The sequence below is a fragment of the Megalops cyprinoides genome, chromosome 8, assembly GCF_013368585.1.
Source record: "Megalops cyprinoides isolate fMegCyp1 chromosome 8, fMegCyp1.pri, whole genome shotgun sequence".
Lineage (NCBI taxonomy): Eukaryota > Metazoa > Chordata > Actinopteri > Elopiformes > Megalopidae > Megalops > Megalops cyprinoides.
In genome coordinates, this window is record NC_050590.1 from 39277632 (window position 1) to 39297207 (window position 19576).

At 41.4% G+C, this 19576-nt stretch overlaps 2 protein-coding genes across 5 annotated transcripts in view; one reads left to right on the plus strand and one right to left on the minus strand.

Annotated features, from left to right (window-relative positions):
- Positions 1 to 3704, minus strand: part of pidd1 (p53-induced death domain protein 1) — a 45795-nt gene extending 42091 nt beyond the window's left edge. For 2 of the 3 annotated variants that reach the window (XM_036534745.1, XM_036534743.1), the window contains exons 1-2: positions 3413 to 3704; positions 1818 to 2618 (exon numbers count right to left, since the gene is read on the minus strand). In XM_036534745.1, coding sequence (XP_036390638.1) covers positions 1818 to 2439 — 622 coding nt within the window. In that variant the 5' untranslated portion in view covers positions 2440 to 2618; positions 3413 to 3704. Of the gene's footprint in view, positions 1 to 1817; positions 2619 to 3041; positions 3072 to 3412 lie in introns of those variants that run through there. The other variant, XM_036534744.1, reaches the window with a different exon arrangement.
- Positions 3705 to 15710: 12006 nt separating this feature from the next.
- The window catches only part of zmp:0000001167 (protein phosphatase 1 regulatory subunit 12A), a 47111-nt gene continuing 43245 nt past the window's right edge, over positions 15711 to 19576 (plus strand). The window contains exon 1 of one of the 2 annotated variants that reach the window (XM_036534724.1): positions 15711 to 16013. In XM_036534724.1, coding sequence (XP_036390617.1) covers positions 15738 to 16013 — 276 coding nt within the window. In that variant the 5' untranslated portion in view covers positions 15711 to 15737. Of the gene's footprint in view, positions 16014 to 18258; positions 18491 to 19576 lie in introns of those variants that run through there. The other variant, XM_036534725.1, reaches the window with a different exon arrangement.

The following is a 19576-nucleotide window of genomic DNA, read 5'->3' on the forward strand; positions in this document are numbered from 1 at the left end:
TTTGGCTTCTTCTAATACATGTATTTCACAACGGCAAAAATTGACCTATTTAACATTTACTGGCCATATCTCCTAAACCAATTCCCTAATAAAGGTAGCATTTTGTATAATGCATCTTGGTCAAAGGTCCTGATAAAGTCTTCAAGGACAAGTTGATGACTCAAAAACAATGGCAGCCATCACCCATTCAAACTTCCGCTGATGTGCTTGGACCCCGTAATCGCCGTTTGCGGCTATATTTAGGGGTCCAAGCACCGAAGGTGCTGGAACCCTCTTGTTTTTACTTGGATTATTATTAGGGATCCAAGCATGTAGTGCTGGAACCCTATTGTGTTTGTTCTGATTTTTAGGGGTCCAAGCACGTAGTGCTGGAACCCTATTATGTTTTTACTTGGATTATTATTATTATCATTATCATTATTATTATTATTATTTCCATTCTTGCCCATGAAACCAAAACCGTGCATCAAAAAGTCACCAAAATTGGTAGGAAGGTAGAGGGTCATCTCCTGAACAAATATCTACAATATGGCGTCCATAGGTCACATGACCTGGCAGCCATCTTGGATTGAAATCGCAATTTTCAAAAGCTCAGTCCCCTTGACCCGTTTGACGAAAAGTCACGAAACTTGGTATACTGGTTCCCCTCATCACAAGGAACAACTTTGCCTCTTGAACCTTTCAAGTCCGCCATATTGGATTTTGAGCTAATTTGCATAATTATGATTTCAGCAAAAATGACATCTTCTCCTGAACAGTTGGGCCGATTTGCACCAAACTAGAAACACGTCATCTTGAACCAAATCCCGAATTAAATTGCAAAAAAGAAGCTGCTACATCAAAAAACTTGGCCACCACAAGCCAATCAAATTTGCCTCATGTCCTAGTTAATATGCAAATTAGCCAGTATCATTCACCGTTGCATCAATCATTCTGAAATTTCTTCTGCACAATGACAAGGCCTCCCTGACAAGATATTCAAAATCTGAAAGCGATCCATCAAAAAACACAGACTCCATAAGCGCGTGAACACGCCCATTTTTAACCCAAGTTTTAAACTGCGAAGGAATAGTCACTACGTCAAGTAACATCAGAGCTATGTGTCAATCAAATTGCAATGCTGACATAATGAGTTTTTTGACAGTTAATACTTATGTGCTTCTGAACCACTGTGCTGATCGGCACAAAACTTGGTATGTAAAACCCTTACACTGACTTCTGTCTAATTTATGAAGGAAAAGTTTTGCTATATTAAAAAACATAGCCTCTACAAGCCAACCATTTGCTTCATTTACTATGCTTCATTGATATGCAAATGAGCACCAAAAACTTCTTAACACTGGCTTATGAAAATCTTCATTTTGTCTTCACTTTTACTGCATGAAATTCAAAACCCCCAGGCAATTAGCTTATTTGTGCTTGGACCCTGGAATTGCTGCTTGCAGCTATATTTGTATTAGTTGCTAGTTTCTGCTTTCAAACCTTTTTCACCAAACAAAAGCCATATTTGGCAGCCCCCCAGGGGCCACATTTGAAATGCCTCCACTTCTAAATCTGATCAGACCCACATTGTGAATTTTTCTATTGAATTTGATGCTTTTATCATAAAATGCACAACTGTTATGGAAATTAGGCGGTGTGTCAGGGTGCTGATCAGTGTGTCAGAGTATCAGGTTGTTAGCCTGTGTGTCAAAAGTTGTTGATCAGTATGGAAGAGTATCAGGATGTTGATCAGTTAGTGAGAGCGTCCAGATGTGGATCAATGTGTGTCAGAGTATCAGAGTGTTGGTCATTGTTTGTATGTCAGGGTGGAGTACCTCGGATAGCCAGTGAACGCAGCAGTGTGAAGTGGGGCAGAATGGCAAGTGCTCTTTCCAGCCCATCACTGTCCTCTGAACCGAGCCTCAGGTACTTCACCTTCCTCACCTGCTCCGGGACAGACTCCAACAGGACAGGTAGCATGGCTGCCCCGCCCAAGTACACATCCAGAGTCAACTGGTTGTCACAAAGAACTGCACACAGCTCCACAGGCTGAGTGAGGGGGAGGGGGGAGGACAATGAGGAGGAGATAGACAGAGGAGGAAGATGCCAAGGAGGTGAAGGTGAAGAGGAGGTCAAGGGAGTAGGGGTCCAGGTGTCCAGAGATGGAGAAACAGAGAGCAGCGAAGAGGCAGGTTTGCTCTCATCCTCATTATCTTTGCTTTCCTTCCTTGTTAGGCTTTTATGCTCTCCTTTCTTCTCCTCCCCCTTACTTGTTTCTTTTCCTTCACTCTTTTCATCATTCATTTCTGTCTCCCTATTCCATTCCATCGCCTCAGTTGTACCAACAGGTACAAGCGAAGCTCTCATCGCCAGGTCCCTGTGTCCATCCTTCACCTTCACCAACCTTCTCTCTTCCCCCATACCCCTCCCCCTCCTCTTCTCTCTCTTCTCATCCATGTTTTCTCCCCCTGTTCACCTTCCTTTTTCGTTGGATTGATGAGCGTTGTAGATGCAAACCCGTCCTAACGTCCCTGTTCTCCTTTGTGTCTCTCTCTCCCTTGTCATGGCTGCTTCACAGGTCTGTCGTGTTGCGAGTTGTGAAAGTCTCGACCTGCGCGTCAACCGTTCGCATCAGACTGCAGCCATTTAGGGAGAAAAGCGTAGATATTAGTACCGGTAAATGGTGAAATGCAAGAACACCTGATCTGCACTTCAAAACAGGACACTTCCTATTTATGTTCCCCACCAAAACTTAGAAAAGGTCTACTCTTTGCTCACAAGCTATCGTGATTGCTAGATAGCAAACAAGACAAACTGTGCAAAACGAAAATAAATAACAAAAAGACAGCTAGTAAGTGGGCTAGGTTTAGCTTCTTATGTAGCTGCAACGGAAAGTGAGCTAGCGAATCTGCCAAACATCAAAAAATGACGGCAATATTTACATGACATGAGATATTAAGCATTGTTTGCGTTAAAGTATGTTTGTATTTTCTTTCTTTCTTTCTTCTAAAACAGCGTTCATCGATCAAGTTCGTTTCACACACATTTCATGGACAGACCTATGCAACTTCCTCTCTGCTTACTCTGTCACTCACAGTATTGCCTCTGTCAATAATGCACCGCCAAACTTTCAATCTAGGGCGGGACAAGTCTTAAAGAGAGAGAAGCCAATTAGCCAGCCAAGGATATTACTCTGAGTCTATTCGTGCTTTGATTGAGCTAGAATGTAACGCATAATGCATATCACGGCTTGCCGCATTGTCCACTTGTTAAATATTAAAAGATAAAGCAATGCAAGATACATCAATACCCACTGACGTGAAAAGCTTAACCGCTTCATTTGTCTCCACGTAATTATAATCGTTCGTTTTAACGCTAACATGACAAACGACAAATAATAACTGTAACTGTCAATATTGGTTTAACTTACCAGTTTCGGCTCCAAACAGGTGCTGCAATTGTACAGCTAGAGTTGGGTTTTCCTTTAGTCGATGGAAGAGGTTGCGCCTAGTACTGAGTCTTTCCGGTTCCGACCGACCAAAGTCTCCTTCTACGCACTGTTGCCATCTTAGCGACTTTGTCGCTAGATTTAGCGACTTTGACTCAGGCCCCTTTAGCCACGTTTAAAAAAAAAAAAACACCTAGCGACTTTCGGACAAAGCTTAGCTACTTTCCGTAGGAGACAGTTGCCAGTACTGCTCCGCCAGCGAGAGGCACGCCTCTCTCTGCGTCTACTCTGTACAGTGAGTGCCAGAAAGGCGGAGCAGCACAGTCGGTCCACACTCCGCACGGCAGCTGACATAGACGTGAATGAGCTGCGCATGTGCAAACAGTGTTGCCAAGGACCAATCACTAATCTGTATTGTTCGCTCCTCCTTTGTTTTAATTTAAACAATTTAAGTTGATCGTTTTGACCGTTATCACTGTCTTATCACTCAGGGGTTTAGTTCATTCTAGTGATGGGAATTCCGGCTCTTTTCAGTGAGCCGGATCATTTGGCTCAGCTCAGCAATAAGAGCTGGCTCTTTCGGCTCCCAAACGGCGCCTCATTTAGTACCACTTCTGGCTTTTATAATTCAGCCAAATTTAGCATATCATATTTATCATATGACCTATGATTGGTATGTGTGCACGTATATCACTTAAATTATTCAATGTAATTATACTAAAACTTACAATTTCCAGAAAACCATTATTTTACATTAAATTTGTTATAAAAACACTAATGTAAAAACATCAAACACTATTACACATGTGTATTGAACGTTTTATTTATATTGTGTTGCGTTTTGCTACGAACACTAAACAGTGGATATGGTCCTCGTGCATAAATGTATGTTACAATTCTAACATACAGTCGGTGCATGGAGTGGCTGTGGCCGAGCAGTGTGGCGAAAAGATCATCCTATTATTCTGTCTTGTATTTATTAAAAAAAGAAATCGGCTCTCAGACGGGAGCCGGCTCATAGAGCCGACTCGTTCGCGACCGACACATCATTAATTCATTCCCGTTTCTCGGAGGCTGTGCGCTGTGTGAGAGAAAAATAGGAAAAATAAGAAAGATATTCTGTCGCTTCTAATTTTCTCTCTGACTGATCATTTTACATGTAAAATATAGCCGAAACCACAGCCCAGTCGTTGTCTTATGGTGATTTTGTCAGACGACGTCGCGGTTAGGCTATAAAAACTCAGAATTTGCAGAGAAGCAGCTTGGAAATGACTGGGAAGTGACTGCTGGTTAACATGTAGTCCTAATGGGCCGTGTTTCAGTCACTAACACGACTAAGGGGTGCGGGTTCGCGTCCACGTGTATAGCACACCAAAGGTTTACAAAGATCAGCAAGTTAATGCATCTGGCAGGGACTGTAGAGACTTGGCTTGGCATGGCGCACATATAATTCTTCAATGACTTCTCCATCTGTGTAGTAATTTATCTGTAACTACATGGGTGGCTAGTTTGTTAGCTTGCTATATGGATACATCTAGACAAACGTTTTTTCGGCTCTTGCCTCAAATGTTTAGCTGGATTGCTACTTGTCTTATGGTAAGACTAAGACTACTTCATGGGTGGAAAAAAAACTAGAATGTGCTCAATTTAAAAACGACTTGGGAGTAATAGTTGACCCAAGCTTAACAGGATCTAGGCAGTGTGCTGTAGCAGTAAAAAGGCCAACAGGATGCTGGGATACAGAGCCAAAAGTATTGAGTATAAATCTAAAGAGGTCATATTGAAATTATACAATGCCTTAGTCAGACCTCACTTGGAATACTGTGTGCAGTTCTGGGCACCGCACTATAAAAAAGATATCGAAGTTCTTGAAAAGGTTCAAAGAAGGGCAACTAAATTAGTTCCTGGCATGAAATATAAAAGCTACGAGGAAAGACTAAAGTTACTTAACCTATTTAGACTAATGAGAGGAGGCTTAGGGGTGATTTAACTGAGGTTTTTTTAAATTTATAAAAGGACTCAATAAGGTTAACTATTATAGATTTTTTTAGGGTTGTGTTCCCGTCTGTAAAACAAGAGGACATAAATGGAAATTAGTAAGAGTAAGTTCCGCACTGATATAAGGAAATATTATTTTACACAAGAGTTATCAATACATGGAATAGGTTGCCAGGTCATGTATTTGAGGGCAGAGACCCTGCTGTGTTCAAGTCTAGACTTGATGCAGTTTTGGATACTCTTTAATTAAGAAATGGTGAGCTTAGTTGGGCCGAATGGCCTGTTCTCGTCATGATATGTTTCTTATGTTCTTATAGCTAATGAAACCACTTGTGCTCATTTATTTACTCCCGAAAATCCTGGTTGAGGCTTGCTGGATATTTAATTACTAGTTTGCTAGCTTGGGTTGAGTGGCAAACGCATTGTTTGTTCCAAGATACTTGATCTTTGTCGCCACTTTTTATCCTTATGGCTGCCAGGAATAATGGGATTTGAGCTTGACCACTTAATGCAGAATATGGTAAAATTACGAATTAATTCAGGATATTATGAAACTACTTGGCATGGATCTGCGTTAATTTTTATGACAGTAAGCCAGCTCAAAATGAAGAAACCTTTTAGAAGTTAAAGTGTGGTTATGGCTTACTTTGTGAGTGTCATGTCAGTGAAATTCAATTGCCAGCTGATGGTGCTTTGCAAATGTTCCCAGTCTGTGTGGCTGATTGGTCAGCCCGTTCTCCAGGGTGCTTTACATAGCTGCCTACCTGCTGGCTGCCCTGGGAGGCAATGACAGACCTCAGGCCAAGGGCATCAAGAAAATCTTAGACAGCGTGGGCATTGAGGCAGACGATACATGCATGGAGAAGATGTGGGTTATACTTGTGTTACAACACCCCTGTGTCCTAAAATGGGGTGACATTTGTTGCTGTGGGGTACATAACCATTATGTGAGCTGTTTGACATGTGTTTGGGATATGCAGTATTATAATACAATATTTGAATGTAAACCTTTTCTTTTCTGTATATGAAATAAAGCTTTAAGTTGAAGCTCCCTGGTGTGTTCACAGGGTTCAGCGGCAGCTTGCAGATTGCCATGCACTCCAGGATGCTGGCCTAACCCCACACACAAGCCAGCCAATGGAAATGGTTTCATACTGTAGATGTTGTATTGTAATAAATTATCATTTTTTGACTCCTCCAGGTGATTACTGAACTTAATGGCAAGAATGTGGAGGAAGTGATTGCTCAAGGTGAGTCTCAGTATATAGCCTATGTGTTTACATGAGGTTGAATCAGTGCTTTTATTTTGTAGTAGTCTGTAAAAGTAGGCATCAGCAGACTGGGTGTATGTGCTGAGAGAACAGATTGGTTTGATTGTCCTAAATTTTGCTTAAGAATGGAGGCAGGCTCATGAAAGAGGCGTCCTTTATTTTGGCTGTCGAGAAAACGTGGAACGTGGACTTACGCATTTGCCATGTGAATGTCATTGAAATCCATTCAAACCATAAACCAGACTCTGATTTTGAAAATAAATGCAATGGGAGAGCTGTATTACGAATTGCCTCAAAGGAAAGCATTTGTTTCTGTGTATGACATAAACCCAAAAATAAAATAAATATACCAAATGACACATGTGCTGGGCCTACGAATAAAGACATGTTTTACGTGTGGAGCTTCATTAATAAAAACGCACTACCGAAGAAAGGGTGCAGCAAAATACATGTTCCAATGTCCACGCTTGAACTCATACTGAGTAGCCTATTTTTAAAAATTCATTAGTAATCACTCATCATGACTCTTCCAAAGTACTGTCTATTAGCTAAATTAATTAATGAATGGGTAACGCTCTGCTATTTATACTCATCTTAACTGATACTTCTGTTTTATTCAAATTGAACTAATTATTTACCAGGCTTGTTCACAACACCATGTGATGTAAAACATTTTTTTTCTGTTTAACAATGTAATATAGGGTTACAAGAAATGTTATTGTAGTTTGAAAATACTGACACACAAATATCGTAAATTTTGAACTTTATTTGTACATGTATAATAATGTTAAAAGTAGGCCTACCTCCGACTTAAAAGGCAATATGGTGTTTCGCCATGTAGTGGCGCTTGACTTACTACAGAAGTGTGTAGCTGAAAAGTGCGTAAATCAGGGGCAGAATATGCGTAAATGGTGTTTACATAAGAAACGCCCAGATTTTGGGGTTGCTCTGCCTGAAGTGCGTAACTGCCTTCATGGCACGCAAATCATAGACTTAAGTCAGGGGGAGAATACGTGTGGGCTGAAAAGTGCGTAGCTGTGTGCTTTTTTTGACTTCCACACATGGGAGAATACATCCCTAAGTGTCCAACCAGGGACAGCAAAACACTGGACCACAGTTACACAATATTTAAGGATGCATATCGCTCTGTCCTGTATGCAGCTCTGGGACTCTCTGATCACTGCCTGGTTCATCTTATCTCAGCCTACAGGCAAAATCTAAAATCTGCTAAACATGTAGTGCAAAAAAATGGACCAGCAAGGCCAAGAGCATGCTACAGGCCTGCTTTGACTCTACTGATTGGAACGTCTTTGAACTAGCAGCCACTGATCTGGACAAGCTTACTGATAGTGTGACATTGTACATCAGTTTCTGCAAGGACATCTGCATCCCCAAAAGGATTTACATCAGATACAACAACGACAATCCCTGGTTCACCACAAAGCTCAAACAGCTTCATCAGTCCAAGGAGGAGGCCTACAGGAGTGGGGACAGGACCCTGTATAACCAGGCAAGGAACACACTGACAAAAGAAATCAGGGCAGCCAAAAGGGTCTACTCTGAAAAGCTAGAAAACAGGTTTTCAGCCAATGACCCAGCATTAGTGTGGAAATGCCTGCAGGACATCACCAGTTACAGGAAATCATCCCCCCACACATTTAACAAATATATCCGTTATAGCATAGCATCTGTAATATTTGGGAATAGGTGAATATGATTGTTGCCTCTTGGTAACTGCGCACACCTTTAATTGCTTTTGATACTCTCGCAAGGAGAGTTGGGGTAAGAATCGGGGTGGAGTCAAGCAAGGAGAGAATGGTGCCACACAGTAGTGATGGCGAGATGAAGCTTCATGAAGCCTTGAAGCTTTCCAGCCAGATGTGTCGAAAAGTGGTTCATTTCTCGAGGCTTCGAATGCACTCTAGGGACACCTGCTGGTCAATGGAAATATAATACAAGAAAAATTCTCAGCATGGTGACACGAAATAACAACATAATAATTAGGCTTATGTTATATTTCATGGAAATCATAGCCTACAAGCTGGAGAAATCAAATCAGAGCTGTCTATCTCAAACAATATACTATTATCACAAAATCGCAACTCAAAATCTCCAACTACCTCAAACACTGACAACAACCCATGCACTTGAGAGAAATAGTCGAAACGTCGCGCCAAAATTGAAACTTTTCTTGAAGCAGCAGTTAAACGAGGCTTTGAACATCACTGGTAACATCATTTCACCAAAACAATATAAGCCTCTTTACGGAGCTCCAACGGGATGTGCTTCATGTTTTTGACACAAGCTTCGAAGCCTCAGTTTCAAGTGTAACACCAGTATATCATGGTTCCAATGGACAGTTCAAACCAGGTGCCATCAAAGTAGAATTATGAGGTAAAGTCCAGTGTGCACCATCTGGCAGTAACATTTTACTCAGTATCTAAAACAGAAGTCATTGGCATATCACATCAATCTATTCTAATCCATACATGCCCTAATCTTTTAATGCATTTAAATGTTTTTTACAGGCTGTGTTTGGGGACCATGGCAATAAAGGGCATGACAAGGAAGCTCACAGCTGGTTGTGCAGCATTTGACGTCAGTAAATGTTACACACCATCACTATTTTATTTTGTAGCAAACAAAGGTTTGGTAATACCTTAAGTGATATTAGGAAACTGGTATCTGATCTTTAAAATCCACAAGTATCTGTCAGAGATGATCCTGGCAAAGGAAGAACAGAAAAACTATCTTTGGCCACAAACTATCTGTGGCCACAAGGGTGATTCTGGGTGGCTGTGTGCCTCTCAACCAAAAGGTAACTGGTCTCTGAGCTCACTGAATGACAACATTCAGGACCCATTGGGTTTTCTCAATAAAGTCTATGTGTTGAATCCATATTTCAGGAACATGCATCTGAGGTGGCTCAGGTCCTCTTGCACACAATGGTAAAATATCATTGTGGAACAGAGGTGCTTATGGGATGTTTGTATGACGGCATTGTGTACTGTCAGATCCTGCATCTCCTGCTCTTCTTGAGAGAGAAAGAGATGCATGTTCTGTTTATGTGTAGAATGAAGCAGAGCGAGTTAAGGTAAAAGATGGCCCTACGACATAATGATCACCTTCAGTTCTCAGGACCAACTGTAGTCCTCTGGAAAAATTAGGGAATTATAGTGTTCTTGACTGAACAAATGCTTTTGGTGTGAGTTTGCTTAGGAGGTACTGAAGTCAGTGACTCCCTTACCCCAGAACTAGCACAGTCAGTCACGTCCAGGTACAGCACTGCTTAGGTAGGGCCAGTCTTGCAAACAAAAGGTGCAGTTTGCTCACTTTTGCTGCACCTCATAGCTAATTGTTAATTAGGTATATGTCAAGTAATCTGCAATTTTATATAGAGTAGCTAATATCCAAATATAGATGTGTCACACTGTGCAAATAAGATTGACAGCTATGAAAAAAGATTACCACAACCACTCCTGAAATAGTTGGTGAACACAATTCTTACAACATAAGCAGCCATTAGCCATGTCATTGGCTGCTGAGAAGGGTTTGAAAATCAATTGCACACTGAATGTCTGTAAATCCTAAAATAAAGTTTTGAAATATGGCTATAATGTGCTGAACATGGCTTTAAACACTAATGTGGATTGTATTTGATAGTCCAATAATTACCTTCTTATTGAGTTCTTACATCAAAAGTACAAGTATCAAAGTACAACAAAGTACAAGTATCTCTGTTTAAATATTACTGTACACAGTGCTATGCTAAGTGTCCCAAAGAAAAAAGTACATAGCAAATTGGAAGCCTTACAGCTTTTTAGTCCAGAGTTGTTCTAGAGAAAATGTGCCTCATAATAATAATAATAACAACAACAATAATAATAGTAATAATTCTTTTTATTATTATTATAAGCAAAGCTACTCGGACAGCAACAACTACAAGAAAACTGGAGGAGAAAGTAATGCATGGGAAATACCCATAAAGAATAAAAAAAGAGTAAAAGATCTGGACAGGTAAAACACTAATCATTGGATCAAAAAACGTGGACTGAAAACAGAAACAAAAGGACATTGCTGCCCAAGACCTTGCCACAAGATCCTACCATCATCGAATGATCAAAAATGGAACACACCCACTCTGCAGGATCTGTGGTAAAAATAGAATATATTTCCAGACACAACAAAATAGCAATGTATCTGCACTGGAACATCCGTAAGGAATACAATATTGAAACAACAGACAAGTGGTACCAGCACCAACCCAATACTGTGACTGAGTCTAATGATCTGAACTGATATGCCAATTCATACTGATCAACAGATAAGTGCAAACAGACCAGACATAGTTATCAAAATGAACAGTGAAAGAAAGCGTATATTGATTGATGTAGATGTGCCATCAGAATGAAACACATCTGTAAAACTAACTGAGAAACTATCCAAGTACAAGGATCTTGACATTGAAATAAAAGGGATGTGGGGAATGTCCACAGCAATTATACCAGTGGTTACAGGAGCTCTAGGACTTGTAAAAAAAGGCTTGGAAAAATTTACCAATAGAATTCCAAGCAACATCAACATCCAAGAAGTATAGAAGATAACCCTCCAATGAACAGTGCACATTTTGCGGAGGGTGCTCTCCATTACATGAAAGACAATCTATCCTATAGCACCCAAGGACCCGGTTGTTTGGACCCGGTTCTATAGATGTATTACAAGATACAAGAAAGAAAATAATAATAATAATAATAATAATAATAACTTGCTGTTGTGTAATGGAAGTCAGATCGACATAAGACAAACATATGCCCCAACACTCTCATACAAATTTGACTATTGGCCTAGTTAAATGTGTTATACATTATATTAATGATTTAATTACAGTGTATCTAATGGCAACCCACGTCTTGGTGGCAAGTGCATCCCAAGTACTTTGTATGTGGTCTCAGACTTGCCGGTAAGTCTCATCACCGACATTTGTGACATCTAGTTAGTAAGTGGGTATGAATAATCAGCATGCAAGCATCACCATCACTGCAATAATCAGGGATCTTTTACAGCGTTAAAGTAAAGTTCAAATCCACGCATCTCCTACAGCGTAACTGAGAAGTTGAAGCGGTTGTTGTTTGGGCTACCTAGGGTTATATCTTAACCCTTCTGCGCGTACGATCACACCGGTGTGATTAGCCGTTTAGCGCGTACGGTCAAACCGGTGCTATTAGAACACTAGATTGGAAAAATTCTAGCTAATGTTAGCTTTGAGGAAACAGCAATTTAACGTTAAAAAGTGTAGCAAATGCGGCGGTGAAAACTACGAGAAGCTTAATAACTCTAATGAAAACATACAGAACATGTAATATAACGCGCGCTACATAGCATAAAATAAGTTAGGTGCGAAAGGGTTAAAATGCTTCCACACAATTATTTAACATCTACGTACAGGCGCGGACTGGCCATCGGGAAGTTCGGGAATTCTCCCGGATGGCCGGTCTTGTGAGCAACCCCGGTATTATATAGCCTGTATACAGATATTCAATAGGTCATATTTTGTAGTGTACTCACACCAGGCCCGGTTGCCTCGTACCGTGCCCGAGCACGATTGTCCCCTGTCCCCCCTCCCCACTCCACCGCTGGCCTGCGCGGTGGCAGACGGCCCTCTCACATGCCTTATAGATTTATCGATTGTGCAACGCAGCGATTTTCAGTTAATCGTGCTGCACGTATAATAAGATTTTTACGGAGGGAAGCTGACGTTTCAGTCATTATGCTAAGGGACAGACCAAAATTTAGTGACAGATTACAGTAGCCTAATCACAATCATGTTAGCTAATGTTAACCAGTTAGGGCTACTACTTGTGTGTGCGCTACTGTCATCATTACTACAAACATCTTCTATTACCACTTGGATAGTACACTTTTCAGTTCATTCGAGAATATTTGGGTTAATAACGAGTCTGGTTCTCACCTTATTAATGAACGTGAATTGTAGTCGGCGAGTAAAGCTCCAAATTCCTCCCTCACCGTCAGCTGCATCCGTAAAAGTCTTCATATACGTGCAGCACGATTAACTGAAAATCGCTGCGTTGCATAGCCTAATCGATGCTAACTGGCTGGGGAGCTAACGGTAGCTATCTAACGATTGACTTGACAAACATAGCTAGTTAGCTAACAGGCTACCTATCTGGACGACTGATGAAGACTAGTTACTTAAACAGGTTGGCTGCTTCATTTGTGATACTCTTGACTAAGCCCTCACAACAGCAATGCTTATATCGCCACGTAAAGTATGGTTATTTATTTTGCTTGCTTGTAATCAAGCTAATGTGGGATCCAGAGTTATTTTTAGGTATAGATCTACAGAACTAACCAATCAAAGATCATTTTGGAGGTAGCCAGCTTGTTAAGGAAGTCAGCTAGCTAATCAAATGATGGTTTGAAGGATTTATTATGACTGGGCGTGTAACTAACAGATATCCAGCTAACTGTTGCTATTGTGGATATATTTATTAAATGGGAGAGTCGCATCATTGACGTCATGTTCGAGTTCCGTGCCCGGGCACGGTTAGCGATCACACTGACGCTTACCGTGCCCGAGCCCACTTCTTCAATCTTCTTCTTCTTCACGGTTTAGCGAACCGTGCCCAGGCGGTCAAACGAACCGGACTTTGGGGGGTCACCCTTAGCTGCAGCGACTGAAAATATCTACCACTCGGGCAGTTAGTATCTAGTGCTCGTAAAATATAGCACTCGTTGCCGAAACATGGATAGTAGGGATGTGTATCTCCATCACTGAGGTCGATGCATTGCCAGCCATCCGATACATTATGATAGGCTACATATGAAACAACTAATGCGACACGATATGATTCACCCCTGTTGCGATACAGTGCGATTCGACACGATTTGATTTAACACAATGCGATTCAACGCGATATGATGCGATGCAAAAGAATATGATGCTATGCAATTCAATATGGTACAGACAGTTTGACTTATTTGGTTAGTCGTGCTGCCTGTGTAGGCTACTTTACAGCGGCACAGCATATTTTGCAAATTGCATGCGTCTTGTCAAATTGTCCGTCTCTCTTGAAAAATGAAGTGTCACCAAACATTTGATTTGTAGCACTTCGGTGGAACATAGCTCTTCCTCCTCCATGATAATCTGTGACTCGCCCGGACACGCCTCCAACTCGCGCGAGTCTTCGCCAAGAGACTTGACGAAAATTGGCCGCTGACAACAGTGGAGATGAGAGAGCGCGCTTGAGAAACAGTTTAGAGAGGAGGAATCAATCTAAATATAAAATTATTGGTCACATTTCTGAATAATAAAGGCGTAGGGCCCCTACTAATAATTATATATAAATAAATCGGATTTTGCCGATGCAAAGGTGTTAGAAACGATGCATCTCGAGTTCATCTCAAATTGTATCCGGTGCACACTGAATCTTACCATCTCTAATGGACAGAAAGAGAAAACCCGCGGCCGACGGTGCAGAGAAGGTGCACCAAAAAAAGAAAAAGGCTTTGCTGGCTGACGCCGCAAAGTGGGCTAAGAAAACGGATTTAAGCAGTCTGCAGGCGATGATTAGGACAGTGGCGAAGAGGCAGAAACATCAAAGAGGAGTGAGCAAGGAGCAGGTGCTTTGTCATGCTTACATGCTATGTGCTGTGAACTAAATGAAGAACATTTTTTGTTAACCTTGGGGTTTCAATGCTAGAGTGCCGCTGCAGGTTTGACCATTTCCAAGATTTAGTCAGACTCAGTGCACAAACGTTTAGAGAGGTTTACGCTAAATTTATGTAAAGTGTTTTAAAAATGGTCATCAACTTTCGTATTATAGCCTATAAGGCATATAATATTTGATTGCCAGCCCAGCAACAAAATGATTTGTTAAATACATTTACATTTATTCATTTAGCAGACGCTTTTATCCAAAGCGACTTACACAGGTTACAGTTCTTTACAATGTTATCCTTTTATACAGCTGGATATTTACTGAGGCAATTGTGGGTTAAGTACCTTGCCCAAGGGTACAGTGTCCCAGTAAATACTTACTCTACAGTCTAAACAAACAGGTGAACAGGGCTCTGAACAAGAAATGGAAAGGGTGGAGGAGGAGGGAGCAGGAACCTGCACAGATCCAATTACAGGTGCACTATTGAAAGTTATTGTGTGAAGTAAATTAGGGCACAAAACATCATTCATATGATCTGGTTGGTCTGCTTCATTATAGTTATTTATTGTTGCATTACAAGAAATAGAATGAATGGCAATAGTGTTCTGTACATGAGTTTAGTTTGCTGTAAATATAGTGTGCTTTGTGTGAATATGTAGTGTGAATATAGCGTGCTCCTGTGGAGTCTGCTGGTTCTAATTTAGTTCTGTGTTTAAACACTGTTGACTGTTTTGCAATATTTTAAATAATTCTGATAATAAAAGCAGGTTATTAAGACAAATTAGGTGTGAGGATCATTACATTAATTCAACTTTTTTGCTTTCTGTTTACACAAACATGGGGAGGAAAACCTTGGAAAATTAGTTTCAAAGTTTTACATATTAGCCTAACACAAACAATAGCTTACAAATGAACAGACTGTGTTTTTTTTAATTAATGATTCTTTGATTGACAAACATGTGTCAGTTGGAATTTGGTGTATCAAATTAGGGCCGCCTGACAGCAAATTCCCGGGCTGCTTTTTGTTGCCAGTCCGCCCCTGTCTACGTATAATTAAAACTTACTAGATGATACAGTTACAATTGCGTTCATGAATATTGTATTTCTGACACATCCAAAGTAGTTATTTAAAGTTGTTGCGTGAAAGTTTTATAAGTTTTAGGGAATAGGTTTTCCAACAAATTGCAAAAGTGCACCATACTAACATCAGTGTAACACAGAGGTAGCGGGCCGGGGTAGCTTGAAAGTGCTTCTTCCGACCGCGGGAGTCGGTCCTTTTCCGCCAGGGGGCGTAACAGTGCGCGTCATAAAATGCTCTTAACTGTACGCGACTGATCTGACCGGGGTAGAGAGTGGAAGATGGCGGCGAATTGTTCCTCTCGGTCAGAAGCTGCACGGCAACGAAGACAGGATCAGCTCCAGCGCTGGCTGGGTTCAGAAACTGACCGAACGGTCCCCGAGATGCGTGAGCGGCTTGTGGGGACTGGAGGGCGTCGGGCAAAGGTTCGTTTCACCCAGGGTGCTGTGTTCATGGCTGCGTGTTCAGCCGGGGACCGGGAGGAGGTGGCGGCGCTGCTACTCCAAGGAGCCGACATCAACCATGCCAACATTGACGGAATGACAGCGTTGCATCAGGTAAAATCCTTAGATAATTAGTGAGAATAATTAGGTAGAATGTAGACTGAGAAATTGATCGCGTTGCAGATCAGTGTCAGGTTTATTTGCTACTCTGAGGGGAGAGGATTCCAGCAAATCAAGGATGCGTGTTAGCTTGCTAACAAACTGACAGCGGCAAACTCCAACACGTCACTCAGTTATCTAGCGAGTTGCAGCTGGGAAAAGTTGGTTTAAAATGGTGCGGCTCAAAAGTTGCTAACTATTTTACGTTTAGCTTGGACGTTACAGTCACGGTACCAAAACAAAAAAGTCGCAAACATTCTATCGCTAAAATTGTGTATTTTAAGAAACTGCACAAGTTCTTATATAAAGAGTGCTGTCACTGATTGCTTCCTTAAAAAGTAGGCTGGGTCAGTTATGCTTTGTTGAAATTTGTGATGTTTTCTGGGGCGCTTAAGCCACTCAAAATAAAGTAGAGACCATGGTTCGCTAGATTGGTAGCTACCTGAGATATGACATACTGTACCAAGCTAACTAGATAATTTAAGCGTTTAGCTAACGATACTCTTTTTTACCCAGCCTTAAGATTATTTTCTAGTGATGGAGCTGGACAGAAACTTCATTGCATCGTCTTTTACCAGACATATTCCATCTTATTTTAATGACTAGCTAAGTGAATACAGGTTCCCAGCTAAGCTGTATGGTTGAAATTCAGAGTGACACGGAAATGGCAATTTAGCGGGAAGCTTGTACAGTTTTGAGTGGGGGTCGTTTTACATTATTTCCCCCATTTTATGCCGCCCTTATTCCGTTATGTTAGCCATCCAGGGAGTGTCCGGGAGTTGTCCTGCTCCATTCCCCACCAAGAACAGGCGCTAAAAGCGCACTCATTATACGGACTGAAAACCGAAGTGCCACGTCGTTGTTGGGGAGCGTTAAAATTGTAAATGTTTCTGGTGACATTTCTCTCCAGGTCCCATTAGTATCACTGGAACGAGACTTTAGAATATCGATTGTTCGCTGTTTGTCACAGTAATAGCCACACTAATATTGAGGTTTTTTTTTTTTTTTTTGCGAATTTCCAGATAGAAAACACAAGTCCGATCTAGACAGGATTTTATATAGTTAACGTGTTTTGATGTTAGACTTCCAACTTGTGAAATATATAAACAACAGAAGCTGTTGTTTGAGGTGGTCCATTGAGGTGGCCAACGAACTTTGTCCGTGGGTCCAATCACTACAAATAAAAGATGTAATACCAACCTGAACAGTCATGTACTACAGTATTCAACGTGCAGCATTGCAGTAGCTACACTACCCAACTTTAAGGATTCGTTAAACGAAGAATGCGTCACCATGTAGTCCCCGTCCCAATATGTAGAACTGCATTTCGTTACTTATGTCAGGGTATAGAGCTTTGTGTAACCGCTGCTTTGTACACAGCTAGCATAGGGAATGGTGGAAACTCACCCTTCATGTTAAAGTGGTGCTTTACTTAAGAATAGCAGCAAATAGTCAGTTGGATATGCTTTCGCACGGTAGGATACACAACCTAAGAATACGTTTTACACGGACAGAATCTGCGTTGCAGAGAACTCCGACTGACTACAGACGAAGAAACAGAATGTTGAAGCTCCAGGATTCCAAAATATATGTTTGAAGTTAAGTCTAATTCGAGGAACCATTTTTGTAGTGGAAGCAGCTGAAGGCAAATTTTATTCTTGCTGTTCAAGGTAAACCAGGCATCCCACTCTGCCTGCCCATATAACTGCAGACTGCCTGATATGCAATACAGTCTGCTCACGCGTAAGTTTTTCTACGTGCGTAGTGAGCTGTTCCCTGCTTTCTATACCATTGAACCAGCTCAAGTAAACTTGTATTAAAGTGTATGTTGGTAAAGGCAGAGGCTCCACTGATCCCTGCTAAAGGCGGCAAATATCATAGGGCTGAGGGAAATTGATACACGTGAAGAGCAGGGGGCATCTAATCACGGGGAGTTTCCAACAGGTGACATTTGGGCTGCTGTTCTTAAAATAAAGGCCACGGTGCTTGGAAACTAAACACAAGGCTTGAATTTCATTGCGGGTATTGCGCATAATTTCATCGATTCCCGCAAATCTAGCACTTACAATGCGGGAAATTCCCGCACACATTTACAGCGATGTCTAATCGTGTTCAGCCAACGTTTGCACCGGTGCGGAATGCGGGATAACTGGCCGGAAGCGCTGCATCCCGACTTCCGCCCTGGACAACACACTTGGCGCGCTCTCTTTCCCTCTCTACAAGGCTACGAGCCCCCTCTGCTGTTGCAGCATCTCTTGCTAGCATACAGACAGGTTTCAATGATATGAACTTGAACCGCTGGCTAAAACGTAAATCTAAATCATCTGAAGTGGAACCCGCTCAGGGGAGAAAAAAACACCGGAACCCGAAAGTACTAGCGCAAACGGCCAGTGCCAGTGATGTCAACGTTAACAACGTTAATTCTCAGACAGGTAACGCTAACGTTACTAAGGTGAAGCAGCAGTCCAAAGACAAGTTTCAGGCTAACTGGCTCAGAATATATCCGTGGCTCGAACTTAACGGTGAAATGAGCTGCTCGATTTGTAAAATGTACGGTGCTGCGCCTTTTATCAGCCAGTCGCCGCTTCGATGGAGTTTCTCATATAGCAGCCTTGAAAAGAAAGCATGAGGCAGAATCAGCAAAGAATGTGATGGCTAATGCTATTGAAGTTGCGCAGTTGCAGTGTGAGGAGGAAACGAAGGGGCTTCTCAAAACCACCTAATTTATAGCAGAAAAGGAATTGGCTAATTCAAAATTTGGTCATCTGGTTAAATTCATGAAAGAGTTGTGGAGGATGTTGACAAGGCTGTGCTAAAAAGTAATGTGTTTTCCTTAGTACTGGATGAGTCCACAGACATAAGTAACAGGAAGCAACTTATTATGTAAGGTACATAGATGACAGCAAGATTAAAACAAAATTGTTCAGGGACTCTGAAATTGTAAATGGAAGAGCAGACACAATTTTTGAGGATGTGAAGCAATTGCTGACAGAAACCCCCCCCCCACACACACACATTTTGAAAAATGAATTTCAGGCCCTATCTGCAGTCTTCCTCTCTTTCACGGTCTTGTTCACTTTTAAATAGAACTGAAGTGCAACATTCTGTACAAAGCCTTTATCAAACACTGTGTCCGCTGTTAATATATATCTTGTGTATGCACAGACAAAATCTAGAGAAGTAGACTTGACAGTGCTGTAAAAAAAGGTCTTACGCATGGCTTGCAAAGTTATTGTGCATAGCCAGCTAGCTGTGGAACATTGCAAGTTTTTAAATTTTTGACAGATAACCTAAGCTATAAAAGGAGGCCCACAGGCCACTGACCCAATCTGTTCCTTTTATACCAGTCTGAAGAGTAGTTAGCAGGAGGATATCCAGTCTAAAGAGGTAATTAGCAGGGGGTATCATATCAGTCTAAAGAGTTAGTTAGCAGTGTCTGGTTCATGTCTGCATAAGCATTCATGGAGCTAAAACTGAGACAGTCCAGCAGCAGCTACATTGATAATGTTGCCATCATG